This window comes from Centruroides vittatus, unplaced genomic scaffold, assembly GCF_030686945.1.
Source record: "Centruroides vittatus isolate TY-2023 unplaced genomic scaffold, ASM3068694v2 scaffold_3315, whole genome shotgun sequence".
Classification (NCBI taxonomy): Eukaryota; Metazoa; Arthropoda; class Arachnida; order Scorpiones; family Buthidae; genus Centruroides; species Centruroides vittatus.
In genome coordinates, this window is record NW_027122703.1 from 2,617,049 (window position 1) to 2,634,358 (window position 17,310).

A 17,310-nucleotide genomic window follows, 5' to 3' on the forward strand; every position below is an offset into this window, starting at 1 on the left:
TGTTGATGTTTATACATAATATGTGTGAACACAAGTTTGGAAAAATGTGTGATCACAAGTGACATTAAGATGCTAGTGGAATGGGTGCTAAGTACAGACTGATGGAGCATGTGCACAATCTGGAACTCCTCCTCTTCTTGTCACTCATTATGCAAAACATCACTCATTAAGCCAGTCAATTTTTTACAATTTGTTTTGCTCATTATGTGAGGTTCCACTGTATTTATAAATAGTTAACTTACCAAACATTTTAATTCAAATTGAAATAATATGTATTACAGTACAGCATATTGAAGTGATGTAAGGAATATTATAAATCTTAGGTTTTAATAACTGAATATTTTTCTTTCCATACTGTTACCTTTTACTAATCAAATTAATACTTCTCATCAGAATCATTTGAAAAATTGAATAAAATTCAAATAATAGTATAATAGAATACAGTACACTTTCACTAATCTGAATTTTGCTTAATCTGAACTAATTTTGTTTTTTTCGCAGCTAAATGTTTCAAACAAAAACAAAGTATTATGGGTTAATTTTTACAAAGATATCAAATAAACAAACTTAATATGTACTATATTTTAATATAAATATATTCATCAAAATACTATAAAAATTTTAAATATAATGTAACTCTATTTCTTGTAATGATGGATAATGTATCAGTTAGTGTTATCAAAAGTTTTGAATTAGAATAACCTTTGATATGAAGAAGATTCATGGAAAGGATAGAAAATGTTAGTCCTTTTATCCAAGATTATTTACTGAAGTTATTTCTAGTTCTTTATGGTGTTTTGTGTTGTGAATGTTATCAAAATTAGTAAGTCCCAAAATTTTATCATCATTATCAGGTAAATAGGCTTTTTTTAAGCTCTTTAATGCTATTAGTTTTAACAAATGGCTGATATTGCAATGAGTCTCAACCAGTGCTTTAAACATTAAATGTAAGTAATTGTTTTAATCATCATTTACTTGCAATACAATAGGTTGGGTTGGCTATGGAACACATGCCAAATGGGACAATTTTCAGTGGCACTCTGATTGAATAGAAATGCAGTAAAAATTATATTTTAATTATTAATTACACATTTAAATGGAAACCAAAGTTTAGTGTAGGCTATGGTACATTAAAAATGAATCTTTTGCTTGTGTGTATTACAGTGCATACATTTACAATCCATGCTGCCGTCTACAAGTTGTTCATGCATCACAGATGTAAGAACAATTCATTTAACAACTTGACTTCAAAATTATATATTTTTGAAGTCCATTATAACAGGACCAATTTTGATAATTTATATATAACAAAATTGGCAGAATTATGTCAGCATCTAGAATAACACTATAACTTAGGTTCAGTAAAACATTGCTGAAAGGTTGCCGACCCCTGCAATAGGTTAAATCATCAGTATTATACCACTTAAACTTTTTAGCATACAAACAATACTGAATGAATTATATATTAATAAATAATAAAATTATCATTAAGTTATACATTTTTTTATTGTTCATGTCCTTTTAATGTTAGAATCAATCCAGATTGGAATTTCCTCTTAACTTATTTTACTTACCCTGCTTAATGTTATCAATTAGTTATTGTTAACAATTAAGGCAAATACCAAAATGATTACAATAAGTAGAATCTACTTTATTAGTATTAATTTTGTAATCATTTTGACTTTTTTATTTTTGTATAACTCTGCTAATCTGACTTTTCGTTAGTTCAAATAACTCCACCTTTTTCTTATTAATTTAAATATTATTATTTTTTTATATTATATCAATAAAAAATTATAAAATACAATTAATTTTAAACAGAACAAAGAGTGCTGATTTAATATTGAGTTATATTATTTAAATTGTAATCGTTTCTATTATATATACATACATACATACACAGTGTTATTTAATTCCTATTACAAACTTGGAGGGTGGTTAGAGTGGACTAACTGCTTCAATTTTTGTCCTGTGGAGCATGTCCAGAAATAAACCATTTTTGAGATAAAGGTTGGCAAAGAACAATAAAAAATCTGATAAAATTTCATATCTTTATTTAATTTCTTAATGATAAGTTGTTACTGGAACTGGTCAAAATGATAGTCTCCAGCATTGTTGCAGGCACGCTTTGTGGATTGCATATTTTCATACACACTACCAAAAATTCCAGGCATATCCTCAATGGAATGTTTTGTGGCTATGTGTTGTATAGTAAGATCTTTCTCAGATTCCACTAGTATCTCATACATTAATTTCTTTAAATGATCTATAGCAAGAAATCCAGTGGAGTCAAGTTGAATAAATGTGGTGGCCATGCCACTGACCATCTCTATCAATCCATCTTTCTCCTAATTTTCTGTTTAGATAGTTTCAGACAACATAAGAGAAGTATATTGAGCCGGCGTGTTGGAACCACATTTTTCAACTAATTCCACATGGAACATCTTCCAAGCAATCTGCCATTAAGAAATTAAACAAAGCAATGAAATATTATTAGACTTCTAATTGTTCTTTACCAACCTTTTTTAAAATTGGTTAATTTCTGGACAGTCCATAGATGTACTTGATTCACTGTACCCATTCTCCGGGTTTATATTAGAAATTAATTAACATCACACGTGTGTGCTTGCACATGTGTAAATGGAATAATTTAGTTAATAATAAAATGTAAATTTGATTTTAAATAACATATAATTGCAAAACAATTTTAAAAAATGTTACAAATTTTGTTCATAGGTGGAAGTGTTGTTGTAACATCACCACCAAAAACAATTACTCTTTCATCTACACCCACTCAAAATAATCCAAACGTTGTTGCTGTTCCTCTTGTGTGTACAACTTCCCTTCCATCTATGATGCCTTTTATACCTTCAGCACCAACTGGTGTGTCAACAAGTATTAGGACTTCACAATCTTCAGCAGCTGTTGTTCCTTCAAATTTAAATCAAGGAGCAAGGGTAACTTATCTAGTACCACAGGTGACAGGCAGCTCCTCTCCCAGTAAATCCCGCACGCCCCGGAACAACAAATCAGAATATTGTTGCCAACTCCAAACAACAACCAATGCAAACAATATTTCTACGTATGAGCTCACCATCCAGTAAGTTAATAAACTCATTCGTCTTTTTATTTTGTAATGAATAATTAATATAAAATATAATAATATAATTATCAGAAGTGTGTTTTGAATGCAAAATATGCATTCAAACATCTTTAAAGAATTTTCTCAAAAATAATGTATATATTATTACTTTTAAATCTATTTTCATTCATTTTAATTCTTTTAATAATAATTTGATTAAATAAGTTTAATCAGATTTCTATTTTTAATTTTTCTATGTAATTAATTCCTGAAATAGAAAACTTGTTTCAGATTTTTACGGAAAGTTTAGAAACAAACTGCAAGAATTTACAAAAATTTTATTATATATCAGATAAAAAGCATAGAATTTACAATCTACTAATGTACTATTAATGTAAAGTAATGTACCATTAATTCCAAAGTAAAAATGCCGTTCTGGATCTGGAGTAAAAATGCCATTCTGGTTATCCAGAACGGCATTTTTACTTTGGAATTAATTTGAATTTTAAATATTTGCTTGAGTTCTATTTTTTCTGCATTCTTTTTGTTTTTTGAGTTCGTTTTAACTGATGAAGGCTGTTTAAAACAGTCGAAAACGCTTTTATTAAATATTTTTAATGCTGGAATTATTAAGGTTTTTGTTTTTAATAAATAAAAAGGTATTAGATATAGGGAAACTTGAATGTTTCAGTTGAATGGTTCAGTTTTCAGAACAGTTTGGAGTAGCTTCTAAGGGAATTTTTGGAGAACAAATGATATACTACAAGATCAACTTATATTAGTGAAATTAAAAAGATTCTTGCAAATAGGGATCTTGGAATTCTGGCAATTGAAATAGAAATGGAAAGTGCGATTAAAGAAATTTGGCATCGGGCAAAAAAGCCTCACTAGCCTAGGAGTAATATAATATTTATATAAAGCCATACATGAAGACAACATTTCCCAGGAGTTTCTTCAATTTAAAGAAATGAAGACATTACATAAAAATAATAATTTCTAAAGGTCTTTTCTATTCTCCTGTTTCACAGACTAATCCAGAAGTAACAGTCAAAAAAACTTGAAGGTAAAATTCTTCTAAGACATCAAAATAGAATATTAAAAATTATCACAGAGTAAATATTGTAGAAATTTTAATCATTGTTTTATTGTGAAGACAGCATTTTGATCATATTTTAACTTTGTGATAATTTTTAATATTCTATTTTGATGTCTTAGATGAATTTCACCTTCAAGTTTTTTGACTGTTACTTCTAGATTAGTCTGTGAAACAGGAGAATAGAAAAGACTCTTAGAAATTATTATTTTATGTAATGTCTTTATTTCTTTAAATAATATTTATAGTTATTTAATATCTGTAATATTGATGATATTACTAATTATTATATATGTTACAGTAAAAACCCGTTTTGTCTAGTTAAAACTAGAATTTACTGCTGTACATGTTTTGATTTTAGATAAAACTAAAACATTAACTTTTTAACTTTTAACATTAGTTAAAACTACTTTTAGCTACATAAATATGTTTGGGGGAAATAAATAAAGTGATGATTGGGATTAAAACATTTGTATTATTTAATACGATATTTATTGAAAATATTGGTCACACATCTGTGTTATTAACATTAATTAACCCTTTGCCCCTGAAGGCACCGATCGATCGGTACCCTGGCTTTTTAAGCAAAACTTCGAGAGTACCGATTCATCGTTACTTTGGTAAATATCGATTTTTGTAAAATTTATTAACAACAGATATAATCTCATTCGATATGAAATGAAATTCATTATATTAGTTGATAGCAGTATAAAATTTTGATTTCAAACAAATGTTTGATATAATATGCGATAATTTCACAACGAATAAACATACATGCGTAAGTGTTATATCGAATTGTACAAAACAATATTCTAGGTCTTTCTGGCTCAGTGCCAGCAAACAACTACATAACTAGACAATGTTAATTTTCACAAAATGTTACAAATTATCAAGTTTATGTGTCAGTTCTGATATATATTTATTTTTTTTCTTATAAATTTTTTTAATAAAATGGGTTGAAAAATATCGTATTTAAAACTAAAGATATTAATAAATGTAAGTGATTTTTTTCATATAGATATAATGATAATTTGATTTTTGGTGAACTTTTAAAATAATATCGCATGACTGACCTATATTGCCTTAGGAGGGATCGCAAAATAAACGTAAACAAGATAGCGATCCAAACAATGCCAAATTATCAGGCTAGCAAATGGCTATAGAAATATTAATAATTTAAGATAATTTGCTACTAGAGTTTAAATTATATTATAGAATTAAATTATAAATATTAAATTAAATTAAATTTTTAAATTATTAATATTTCCATAGCCATTTGCTAGCCTGATAATTCGGCATTGTTTGGATCGCTATCTATAACGGGCTAGTAGTAGTTTATTTACGTAAACAAGATATCAGGGGAAAAGGGTTAAAGCGATACGAAATTCATCATACACTATAGGAACATGTTAGCTGAATGACCTTGGTCGAAACAGTTTTTACTAAGCCATTTTGTTAAAAACCCGTTTTGTCTAGTTAAAACTAGTTTTAACAATGACATCCAGTAAAAACTAGTTTCAACTAGTTAAAACGCGTTTTCACTAAAAACGGGTTTTTACTGTAACATATAGATTATTGACTGAGTAAATCAAATTTAAATGAAAAATTTTATAGAAAATACACCATTACAATAAAATTAAAGTAATTTTTTCCATTATAATAAAAACTGTTAAAAAAAAGTAGGGGTATTTTAATAGAATTAAGATATAAAAACAAAATAGTAAACAATCTTTAGTAAAAATTTAAAGCAATTTTTATTGTAGTAGAATATCTCTTTACTTTCCGCCTATTCTAGCATGAATGTATGGAAATCAAAAAGAAATCTGATTAATGCTACTGAAGAAAGAAAGCTCCTTGTTCTACTTGAAAACTTAAGATAATTTTTGACTAAATGTGGCTCTCCTCATAATTTAAACTACTTAAAGTTAAAACATATAAAATTTTTAAATATATTTTTTTAACTTTAAGTAGTATAAACATAATGGATATATTAGCTTTGGTTTGCATAACTGTGTTCCATTAAAGATGTCATCTTGCTGATGATAAACTTTTTTAATATTTAAGAAAACTTATGCTTGAAGAATGGATTATTATTTTACCTTCACTTTTTAGTTTAAAAATAATGAAATTTGAAAAATATTCAGTAATTTGTTCAGATATTTAATTATTTGTAATGATCTCTTATTGAAAATTATTGAATATCTAGTTTATTTTGTGATTTTTCTGCTTCAGTAAAGCATTTGAGAATGACTTTCTTATCCAAAACAAATAGTATTTGTTAAATAATTATAAATTATACAGTTTCACAGTAAAGGAATGGTTCATTCTGATTCATCTAAAGAATTTATGATAAGTAATATGATTTACTTATTATGACATTTCAAATATGACAACAAATACATTTTGAAATACAAAACACACATTTTAATATATGACTAAATTTCATCTTTGTTCCTTTATCTTGTAATAAAAAACAAGCCATTAAAATCATGTTTAAAATGATTTTAGTTCATATATTAATTATTCATTAAGTTAGTTTGGTTATTTTGTCATTTTGCTTTCTTGTATCTAACAAAATCTTTCCTCATTGAAAGGTTTGAGAGAAAACAATTAAATTTAACATAAAATAAAATCACAATTTAAAAAAGAATATTTTAGTGAGCTACACATAATGAGCATTTTCATTATTTTTTAACTAGAATGAAAAATTAGCAAATGTATTTTTTGGTTAATGTTACCCTAGGTATACAAAATGGCAGCTTGCCTCTGATTCCAGCAATCAGAAGACAGAAACAGTGGGGATGCACGTTCTAACCTAACCTAACCTAACCTATTCTAATAATTTGGTTGCTAACAATTATGGTAATTTATTAGAATAGGTTAGGTTACGTTAGGTTAGAACGTGAGTCCCCACTGTTCCCTGTCTTCTGATTGCTGGAATCGGAGACGAGCCACCATTTTGTATACCTAGGTAACATTAACCTATTTTTTTTTAAGTAAATCTTTGTAAATTATGGTATTAATTGAATGTCTGTTTAAATTTATTTAATATATGCACTATCTTGATTTTTTAAAATTACCACTTTACTCATATTGTTGATAATTTAAGACTGATTATAAAAATTGCAGATTTAAATGTAATGTGTAATACAGGATTTTAAAAATATTTATGTGATATTAATGTAAACTTAATATCTTATGTTCATCACACAGTACATTCTGTTTTACATTACTGAAAAAACATATTCAATGTGAATGAAATTTTATTAATATTACTGGAATGATATAATAAAGTATTTTTATATTTCTATGAAAAAGAATAACAACTACTTTTTAATTATTTTTAGCCCCAACAAATAGATTTCCAATGCAGCAGACAGTTTCTACCTCAATTGCTCCAGCTATTAGTGTTGTTCCTGTTCCAAGAAGTTCTGTAGCAAATTCAACAATTTCTCAGAGACCATTACAAACAGTAGTAGTATCGAGTGTACCAATGAACACAAGTACATTAAGTTCTGGTAATACTGTGACCACACCTACAGAAATGAATCAGTTAACACCAACTAAATCTACTCAAGTCATAACAAAGCAACAAACAAATGCCGGTAGTTCGAGTACAGTTATGATCTCTTGTGTAGCAAAAGTAAGTAAATTTACATATTTTATTTTTATTTAATTACTTTCTTGGCTGTTATATATAACAAAGGTCAAGAAGGTTGTGAGATAGATGGGTGTGTGTCATCTCAAGTTGGAATGGGCTTATTGATGATTTTACTTGTTATTAGCATTTACCATTTTTTATAAAACTCATTCCTATCTTCAAAATGAAGCTTTTTGCCATTTTATAATAATTATCTAAAAAAATTTTTAATAAAGCATCATAACAGATGGTGCCAATGCAGTTTTAAGTGTTGCTGCCAGGAAAGTTAATCAATCAACTCAATGCTGGATTTTTTTATATTGCCTTTCAATAGTGTAATAACATTATTAGAAAGCAAAATTTTTTAAAAATCCATACAATTGAACAAACCATAACATTATAGAGAGATAAAAATTTGTTAGAATTTTGTGAAAATAAATAAATAAAGGAAAAATGGTATAATCTCGGTTCATCTTTGTCTTCACTAACTTTTTAAAAGTGTAATGTTGTTTAATTTCTTTAAAATCTATTATAAAATTTTGTTATAATACTAATTTATTTTAATTGAATTCATAATTGTTCCAAAGAATTTTGTTTTGTTTTAATTGTATATACTTGAATAAGCTTGGGGACCAAACAAAAATGTTTTCAAAATCCATTTGTATTATTAAAAGTTTCATTCCAGTAGCATCAATACAGTATAACATCAGTAGTGTTTTTTTTTAATTGAAAAATAGTTTACAATATTGCCATCAATTTTTATTTAAAAATAAAAATAAATAAATTTAAAATTTCCTTTATAAATAAGATATTTAAAGAATTCCCAAATAAAAACCAACAACTGCCGAATTATCGGGCTAGCAAATGGCTATAGTAATATTAATAATTTAAGTTAATTTGGTACTAGAGTTAGGCGTTAGGCGCCATCTCTTGCTAAATTTAATAATTCTATAAGTTGTCTGCAGTATATTAAGCAAAGTCATCCAGTTGGTAAGCAAAATTTATCAATAGCAAAGTAAGCAATATGATTAGTAACGAGAAGCACTAGACTTTGTGAGTTGCATTGCTAAATTTGTTTTCAAGAAACTATATACACTGACTTTTTATCACAATTTTTTGGAAGAAGAGTGCTTGGCTTATTTAAGTAAATACAATATACTGTATAACTGAGAAACGTTATGTTATAATATAAAGATTAGCCCATTCGAAACTAATTAAATGCCTGGAATTGGGTAACATAGTCGTGGATTCCCCTGACACTCCCAGGCTCTTCGCATTCGCCAAGACCCATAAACAAGGTTGCCAACTACAACCTGTGATGGATAAAGCTAGAGCCCCTACTTGCAAACTGGAGAGGGGCACCCACTCATTGATAGCCCCCCCTCTTGAAGACTACTCGTACAACATCACTAACTCAGTAGATCTCATTTCTCTCCTTAAGGATCTTCCCTCTCCTCCAAGATTTATCACCGTATTGGATTTTAAATCTTTATACTCGTCACTGTAGCTCCCCCTAGCATTTTGCACTCTCGGGGACCTTCTCTTTGGAGTTGTTGGAGATCGCACATTGCACAAACAAGTACTGGAGATGGCCCACATGTTGTGTTATAACTCGTTTTTTATGTTCAATGGAACAGTTTATACACAAAAAAGAGGAGTCCCTATGGGAAGCCCAGTAGCTGGAGACTTATGCGAGATGGTCATCAGGCAATTGGAGCACACGGTCCTCTCCCAGTATCTTCCTAACTTCATTTTGTATAAAAGATATATTGACGATATCATCATCTTATGGAGAAATGTACCAGATGTGACGGCATTTGCAGAATTGGTTAATGACAACCCTTATGGCTTAATTGTAGAAGTAGAACAGGCTAACAGTACGGAGGTGCACTTCTTGGATCTAAACATCAACATCGAAGGATCGTCTATACACACCTCAGTCTACCGTAAACCAGGTACGGCCTCCCTTTATATCCCGGTTGGGTCATGTGACCCTTTCCAATACAAGATCGCCGCATTCAACACGTTAATTAAGAGGGCATTTTCACATTTGTCCACTCCAGCAGCACTTGCCACCGAATTGGAACATATCAAACACCTAGCAACCATTCATTGGCACCACAAGCTAATCAATAGATTGATTAATGTCACCATCGCTCCACACGTGTATCTGCCATCTGCTCACGTCACGACAATCCACCGGAAGATGAGACACGGATCCCCATCACGTATAATCCATACATGGCTTTGTTATATAAGGGGATCGCCAACAAATACTATATTAAAATAACATACAGAAGATGTCCTACCATCTTGGACATCCTCTGTAACGGGAAGGATTTCCCCGATCCCAACAGACTTCTGGGCATTTACTCTATACCTTTTAAGGATCACAGGTGTGGCAGAAACCTTGTTTATATCGGTTCAACCAAACAATCATTTGGAATCAGAATACTTGAGAACAATGCAGATATTCTACATGGGAAGAACTCTACGGCTCTTGCAATTTACGCAGCCAATCCTGACATCGAGGCGGCCCTCAACCAAGCGAGGCTCATCCGCACCTCGTCTCACCCTGAACACCTGAGGTGGTTGGAGGCTATTTCCATTTACAAATCTAGCCGTGCCACCACCTGCATAAATTATAAGGAAGAGCTCAATTTGTCCATTGCCTGGCAGGCCCTCATCGACACGGACCTTTAATCGTCATCTACCCACACCGAATGCACATGTCCAATCAAACAACTTTAACGCGAAGTGTTCGATTTTGTTTAAAAATAATTGTTCTATTTTTGGATCTGCGTTCCGTCGCTTTTATCGTCTGAAGAACTACTTCCAAAGTTCAAAAACGTTAATGATGTATTTTTCATTTTTTTCCAACACCGGTAATTGGTTCAGGTACGTGTGGTTTATAAAGAATTTTCTGTAAAATAAAAAAAATTGGCAACAGTTAAATTCTAACTAATAACCAAATGTTTTTGTTGAATATATGTAGGAAATCCTCATTAACTCGAAATCAGATAGTTTGAAATCCCATTAGTTCATAACTGTACTTTTGTTCTGGTTGTGGATAGAGTTTTACATGTTAAGGAACTTGGTTAGTTCGAAGTATAGCTACTTTGAATTCAAAGTGAAAATTCTGTCTGAACTGTGATATGCATATGTTAATTTATTTGTTTAGATCGAAGTGCCTCCTATGAGAGAACAATAGACCAAGAACAACTCTGATCTGGCCAATATGGTTTTGCTTCTACAGTAACATATTTTCGGATGTCACCTTACACATGGACTTCCCCTTTATTTTCTCTGATCTCTTAAAATAAGTCTGATTTTCAGGATCACAAGATTGGGTTGCAAGTAGCAGATTGAGAAATTTGTAGGGCTCTAGGCTACTACATTTGGGCAACTTACTACTTTTTGGTCTGCTTTAAAAATAATTTGGACTACATTTTGAGGAATTCTGCTTTCCTTTTTATAAAATCTATCTGGCAATCTGTGGGTTCTCACTGGACAGGTGCTGTTTATCTACAATTTATTTATATTATTAATAATTATTAATTAATGAAAGTAACATTCTATATATATAGCTGCATTCCATTTGCTTAATAAACTACATCAGTTATGTGGCATTTGGCATAGTGTACAGAAATATGTAAATCTCAGATAATTTGAAACTCAGTAATTTGAAGTCATGATTATTTTGTCCCTTGAGTTTTGAACTAATGAGGATTTCTTGTATAATGCTTGTCTACATATTGAAGTAAACATTTAACATATAAACTTTTTAATAATTAGTAATTTATTTGGAAATAATTAAACATTTGTTTTTAATATGACAAAACAATTGGTTGATAAAAAGATGTATTGCTTTCTGGATCTGGCTAAATGCTTGATTTTGTATGTAAATTGACTGTCATATCATGGACTCTGTTATACCATATATTCAGTTATAACACATTATTTTTTACCCTAATAGAAAATAAAAACTTGACTGACTTGTTTGAAAAAGAGAGGATGATATTGTGCAAGATAACTAAGAAAAGAAAACAAATGGCTATTGACATGGATACAAAATTTTACATTATTATAGATATTGAGGGTGGAAAGAAACATTTAGAGGTTTGAAAGAAATTTTGTTTATCTAAAACTGTGAACACAATTTGGTGTAACAGAGAATAGACTGGAAACAACTTCAGAAATGTATCCTTTAAGGATATTGAGATGGCTCTTTTGAAGTGATTGAATAACAAAATCACATAATGTTCATTGACGTTTGGTTTTTCCCCAGAACTCCATTATAACAAAGTTAGTTTGTGTTTTTGTGTAGTGTTCTTCTGTACAATTTATTAAATAATTTAATTTGGCATAAAAAAAAAGTCAGCAGTTAGATCACTATCTTGTGCTAATATTAATAATAAAGGTTAATTGTGAATTGAATAATTTAATTTAGAAATTTCTAGTAGAAAAGAATGATCTGGAATAGGTTTAGAATCAAATCATCATATTAGACAAAAGTAAAGGCCTTCTGACCTAAAAATTATATTATAAATATAAATAATATGTATAATTGTATAAATAATATAATTTTTGGTTAATTGAATATCAGGCTATAATTTACATTTGTGAATAGAATTGGTACTTTTTAATATTGGTTTATATCAATAAATGTGCAAGATGGATATTTTTAATTTCTGTAATTTATGATAAAAAAATCATTAAAATATATCTTTTTCATATTATTTTGTATTACATAATTCTGAATTTATTTTTACTTATTTTTAAAACATGTAAAAAATTTTTATATTCTAGCATCCTGCACCTCTTCCTTCCCATTCACCTAATCCTGAATATCAACATTTCAAAGCACTTCCTCCAAAACCAGCACTAAAAATCTCTAGAGTTTCAAGTGGTGAGTAGAATTTTTATGCAATATATATAATTCACAAAATTATTGTTAAATATCAAATATTTTTATTGCCATTAATGTTTAGAAACACAAACTATGCTTAAGAAAAGTTATTTCTTTTTTTTTTAAATTAAAGAACTGTAATTAAGTAATTGAACTGAACAGTCAGATTTTAAAACCTAAAATATTCATTACTTAATTTTTTTATAATAGCATTTATCACAAAGTATTATTGATAAAAGAATCATTCTAAAAGTGTATTATAACAAGATATGTATTTTATTTAAATATTTTTGTATCCTATAGTGGTAATGTATGGTCTTGTTTTTGGTTTTAGGTATTTTCATTACACATTCCCAGAGGAATGGTAGAAGTTGCTGTAGATTAGAATGGTGTATTTTAGTAATTATCCTTTGTAAAGTATCTGTGTAGTTAGGAATCTGTATTACCAATATATGTCTTTAGTTGTTCATACTATGTGTCACATTTCAAAAGTATAGTGGATTTTTTTGTCTACTATCATCTACAATTTCATTCTGTTTCAGCCATTTTCTTGGAGTGATATGTGAACTGATATCATATTTTATTGATGTAAATCTTGGGAGTAGTTTCTCACAGTAATTGGCATCATGTTCAGATAATGGAGTTGTGAGGACATCAGTCCTGGAAGTTTCATCCTTAATATCACTGTTACATTTAAGGACAAATTTCAAACCATATTTAAGAGCTTCCTTGAAGTATTGAGGAGAATCGATGTTATTACAGCTTATAACAGATTTCATTTGATAGTGCTTGCTTTTATGGATCTGCTTTTTTAAGTATCCATTTAAATTGTTTGTGTCTGATTTTAAAGTCATTTTACTTCATTATTTTTTTGGGGGGTTTTTGAATATTGTTCATTTCCTAATTTTATACATTCTATACTATTGTATTCAATTTTTGGTTGCCTAATGATTTAAAATGATCAAAAACGTTTGCAGTTAATTTTCTTGGTGGCAATGTATATCATTTCTTTCTATTATTTAAAATATTGTCGAGTCCTCATAAGTCGACACCCCAAGGGGAAGTGGAAATGTGTCAAGTTATCCGATATGATGACTAAAGCAAAGTTGAAAAAAACCACAAAACTACAATTAGGAAAATACAATAGTGCAATGTACTACTATGACCATTCATCACTGGTGCTAAAGTTGGTTTCTACTCCAAGTATCCCAGCAATTTCCATCACCTTTTGTTTCAGTGTCAGTCTCGAAACAGGAAGATTCAATGAACGATTTTGCTTTAGCCAAAGTCCCAAAGTATCTTCGACATCTTTGTACGGCGACTTTCTCTGGCGTTTTTGAGACAGCCATGATGAAAATCCAAGGAAAGGTTTCTTAATTTCTTCTTTTTTCTTCAGTATTCCAACCATTGTTGTTCTTGGAAGGTTTTTTTGTTTTCCAAATTCGGCTTGCAAGTTTTCTTATATTCAAATTCAGACATAATTTCATATTTTTCCTTCAGCCTAAGCATTGTTAACTTTTGGACACTCATTTCTAACAGAAATGTGAAAGACGTGCTACAAATAACACATGATGTGAGAAAATGAAAATTCGTATTCTGCTTTGATGTTGATATAGATTGTATATTTTCTTTTTGTTTATCTGTTGTTATTTTATATAAAAAAAAACATAAAATGTTAAGGCATTTTTATTAATATGTATATATTAATAAATAAGTCAACTCCCCTCCTGAAAAAATGAGTGCTGTGTGGTGTGAACTCATCTTTTCAGGAGGGGAGTTGACCTATCAGACATCTGAACAAGTGTGGGACAGCAAAAGTGTGTTGATTTATCCAGTGGTGACGAGTTAAACAGTGTCGAGTAAATCAGTTTTTTAACATTAATGCCTATGTAAGTCGGCCGGGACCACAAAAAACTGACTACTTAATTGACTGTGTTGAGTTATACCTATGATGACTTATGCAGACTCAACTATATTTTTACCAGTTAACAACATGGTAGCATATTACTATAGCTAATTACTATAAGCCAACTCTAAATTTTATCATAATATTTGAAAATCTGCTAAAGTATTGCATTAAAATACATAAATTTGCAAGGCCTTTCACAAATAATGAAATTATTTTCAACATAATAAATATAAAGCAGAGAAATATTAGAAAACTAATATAGGCTAAATTTTACTTTTTAGTAATGTCATCTAGTATCAATAAATTTAACTATGTTGAAAGAGGCCCACCAGTGCCAAGTGGATAAAATCACTTAACACTGGTAGTTGGTCACAGGTTTACAACACGCCAGTGAGCTGGCCACATGGAGTTTTCTGGGTTCTCATTGTGTATCTAACACCTAAATAGGGGTCAGTTTTTTACAGAAAGCCCATGGCAGATCATGCATGTGTTGTGTTGCCACATCCCATCAAACCAACTATTTTGAAGGAAATTATACATCAGCAATGTTGAGGTTGAATTTTTAAATGTGAAAACATGTACGTTGGACATTCAGCACCACTTTCCTGTAAGCCTAAAAGTCTGACAATGGCATTTGGAATGTCAAGCATGATTTCACTGACTTTCCAAACACCATTGTCAAACTTCTAGGTTTACAGGAAAGCGGTGCTGAACATCCGACATACACATTTTTGCATTTAAAACTTTGGCCTCAACCTCGCTATTATCTTCACTTGTCCATAAACTAAGCATTAAGAAATATTATTTCAAAAGTATTATATAAAAAAGAATATTGACCATAATAAAGAAAAATATGAAAGACAAAAAATTTTTAAATCTTGAATTAACTTATTTTAATTGATTTAAAAGTATATATTGTGTGTGTGTGTGTATTGTTTGTTATGTAAAATAGTAGTAGTTACTCAGAGTAGCAAAGTCAAGTAGGAAAGGCCTCAAGGACCTGAGTTCCCTTACCTTTGTAAATAAATAAAATAAACTGACTGTGTTAAACACATTTATGCAAATGTACAGTATATACAATGTAAAAAATTTATTCTTACTCTTCATCCACAATGGTACAGAGTTGAATGTAAGTTTGCACATTCTAACTCAGGTCTCTTTTAATATCTGTTCAAGTTATTGTTGTTCAGCGCCCCCATGTTAGATACCCACACGCTGCTATTGCTTCAGTATGGAAAAGATTAAAATGTTAATGTTTAATTCCTGGAATGTGTCTTTGATCTGTAAAGCAACAAAATATAACAGCGATTTGCCATATCATGAAAAAATATCACAAGAATACGATGGTTTACTTTTTTGTGTGTAAGACAAAGTGCCAAGTTTTGCTGGAACAACTATTTCTGGTCCTCAATGTGTTCTCTTGCAACTATATGTAGTGTTTTTTATTATTTATTATATTTTTTTGTATTATTTGTATTTAATTATCAAAGAATCAAATAATTTTATACATATTTACAGATTAGATATGGTATCAAATTAGAAATCTCAGTTTTCTTAAATAAGAACTTCATGAAATTGTTTTGTCATGAAATATATTTATATTGTTTTATATTTTTTATATGTTATAGATTGTTCAATGAATCATTAGTGTAGAAGTTTTTATCAGAAAGAATATGTAATAATATATAAAATTTCTGTATTCATTTTTAGGCATTGTTCTGTCTTGGAATATGATTCTTAACAACACCCATGCAGAAGTATCTAGTTACCAGTTATATGCATATCAAGAAGGTAATGGTCCACCAAATACTAATTTATGGAAGAAAGTTGGTGATGTGAAAGCCTTACCATTACCAATGGCATGCACATTGACACAGTTTGTAGAAGGACACACGTATCATTTTGCAGTCAGAGCTGTTGATATACACAGTCGCCTTGGACCATTCAGTGACCCAACCAGTATTGTGCTGGTGGGAAGAAACTCAGTCACTAATAAATAATTCATTTAAGGTACATATCTTGTCTGTATTATAATTTAGTCATGAGTTCATTAAAGTACATATAATATCAGTTTCAAATCATTTCTTTTTAATCTTCTGAAGACAATATAAAAGTTATTTTATATATTTTTTTCAATAAATTTGTTATAAAAGCATTTATACATCGTCAATTTCTGTTTGTTTGAAATCATTTAAAAGTTATTATCGATATTAATTTTATAATTTACATGCAAAAATACTTTCAAAGTGCTTTTAGCTCAAATCAATACAGAAAAATTAATGTGAAATATTTTTAATCATTAAAAGTAAAATACTGTTTGTATGAAATTTAGGAATAAAAGATTATTGCACCAGGTTATTGTGTTTTAACTGTACAATTTTATTTATTAATTACAATAAAAGATAGAATATTTGTATTATAAGAGAATAAGTATTATTATTTTATCTAACTATTTGTTTATACAGTAGAATTGTACTGTATAATTGTACAATTCCTTAATTATTTTGATACCAATTTATTTTCAAATGGAAAATAAATACATTTTTGTGCAAAAACTTCATTAAAATTTTTTTGAGAATAATAATAATAATAAAAAAATACAAATAGTTTGCATTTAATGATTAATAAGAATTCTCATTCTTTTCTTTTTTCAGTTTTAGATTTCCAAAAAATGAAA

The 17,310-nt window shown here is 29.2% G+C and overlaps 2 protein-coding genes across 4 annotated transcripts in view; both read left to right on the plus strand.

Annotated features, from left to right (window-relative positions):
- The window catches only part of LOC136988450 (enolase-phosphatase E1-like), a 70,673-nt gene extending 63,010 nt beyond the window's left edge, over nt 1–7,663 (plus strand). For all 3 annotated transcript variants that reach the window (XM_067286295.1, XM_067286296.1, XM_067286294.1), the window contains 2 exons: nt 2,737–3,100; nt 7,523–7,663. In XM_067286295.1, the coding sequence (XP_067142396.1) occupies nt 2,737–3,100; nt 7,523–7,535 (377 nt within the window). In that variant the 3' untranslated portion in view covers nt 7,536–7,663. The remainder of the gene's footprint in view (nt 1–2,736; nt 3,101–7,522) is intronic.
- Nucleotides 7,543–16,991, plus strand: LOC136988454 (activating transcription factor 7-interacting protein 1-like). The gene is made up of 3 exons (XM_067286301.1): nt 7,543–7,818; nt 12,625–12,724; nt 16,344–16,991. Exons 1-3 carry the CDS (start codon nt 7,543–7,545, stop codon nt 16,631–16,633), a joined length of 666 nt encoding a protein of 221 aa, XP_067142402.1. The 3' UTR covers nt 16,634–16,991.
- Nucleotides 16,992–17,310: the final 319 nt, after the last annotated feature.

Coding starts and splice junctions, on each gene's coding strand:
- LOC136988454 (XM_067286301.1), top strand. CDS start 7,543: ATGCAGCAGACAGTTTCTACCTCAATTGCTCCAGCTATTAGTGTTGTT. Junction 7,819..12,624: donor TGATCTCTTGTGTAGCAAAA/GTAAGTAAATTT, acceptor TTTATATTCTAG/CATCCTGCACCTCTTCCTTC. Junction 12,725..16,343: donor AATCTCTAGAGTTTCAAGTG/GTGAGTAGAATT, acceptor ATTCATTTTTAG/GCATTGTTCTGTCTTGGAAT.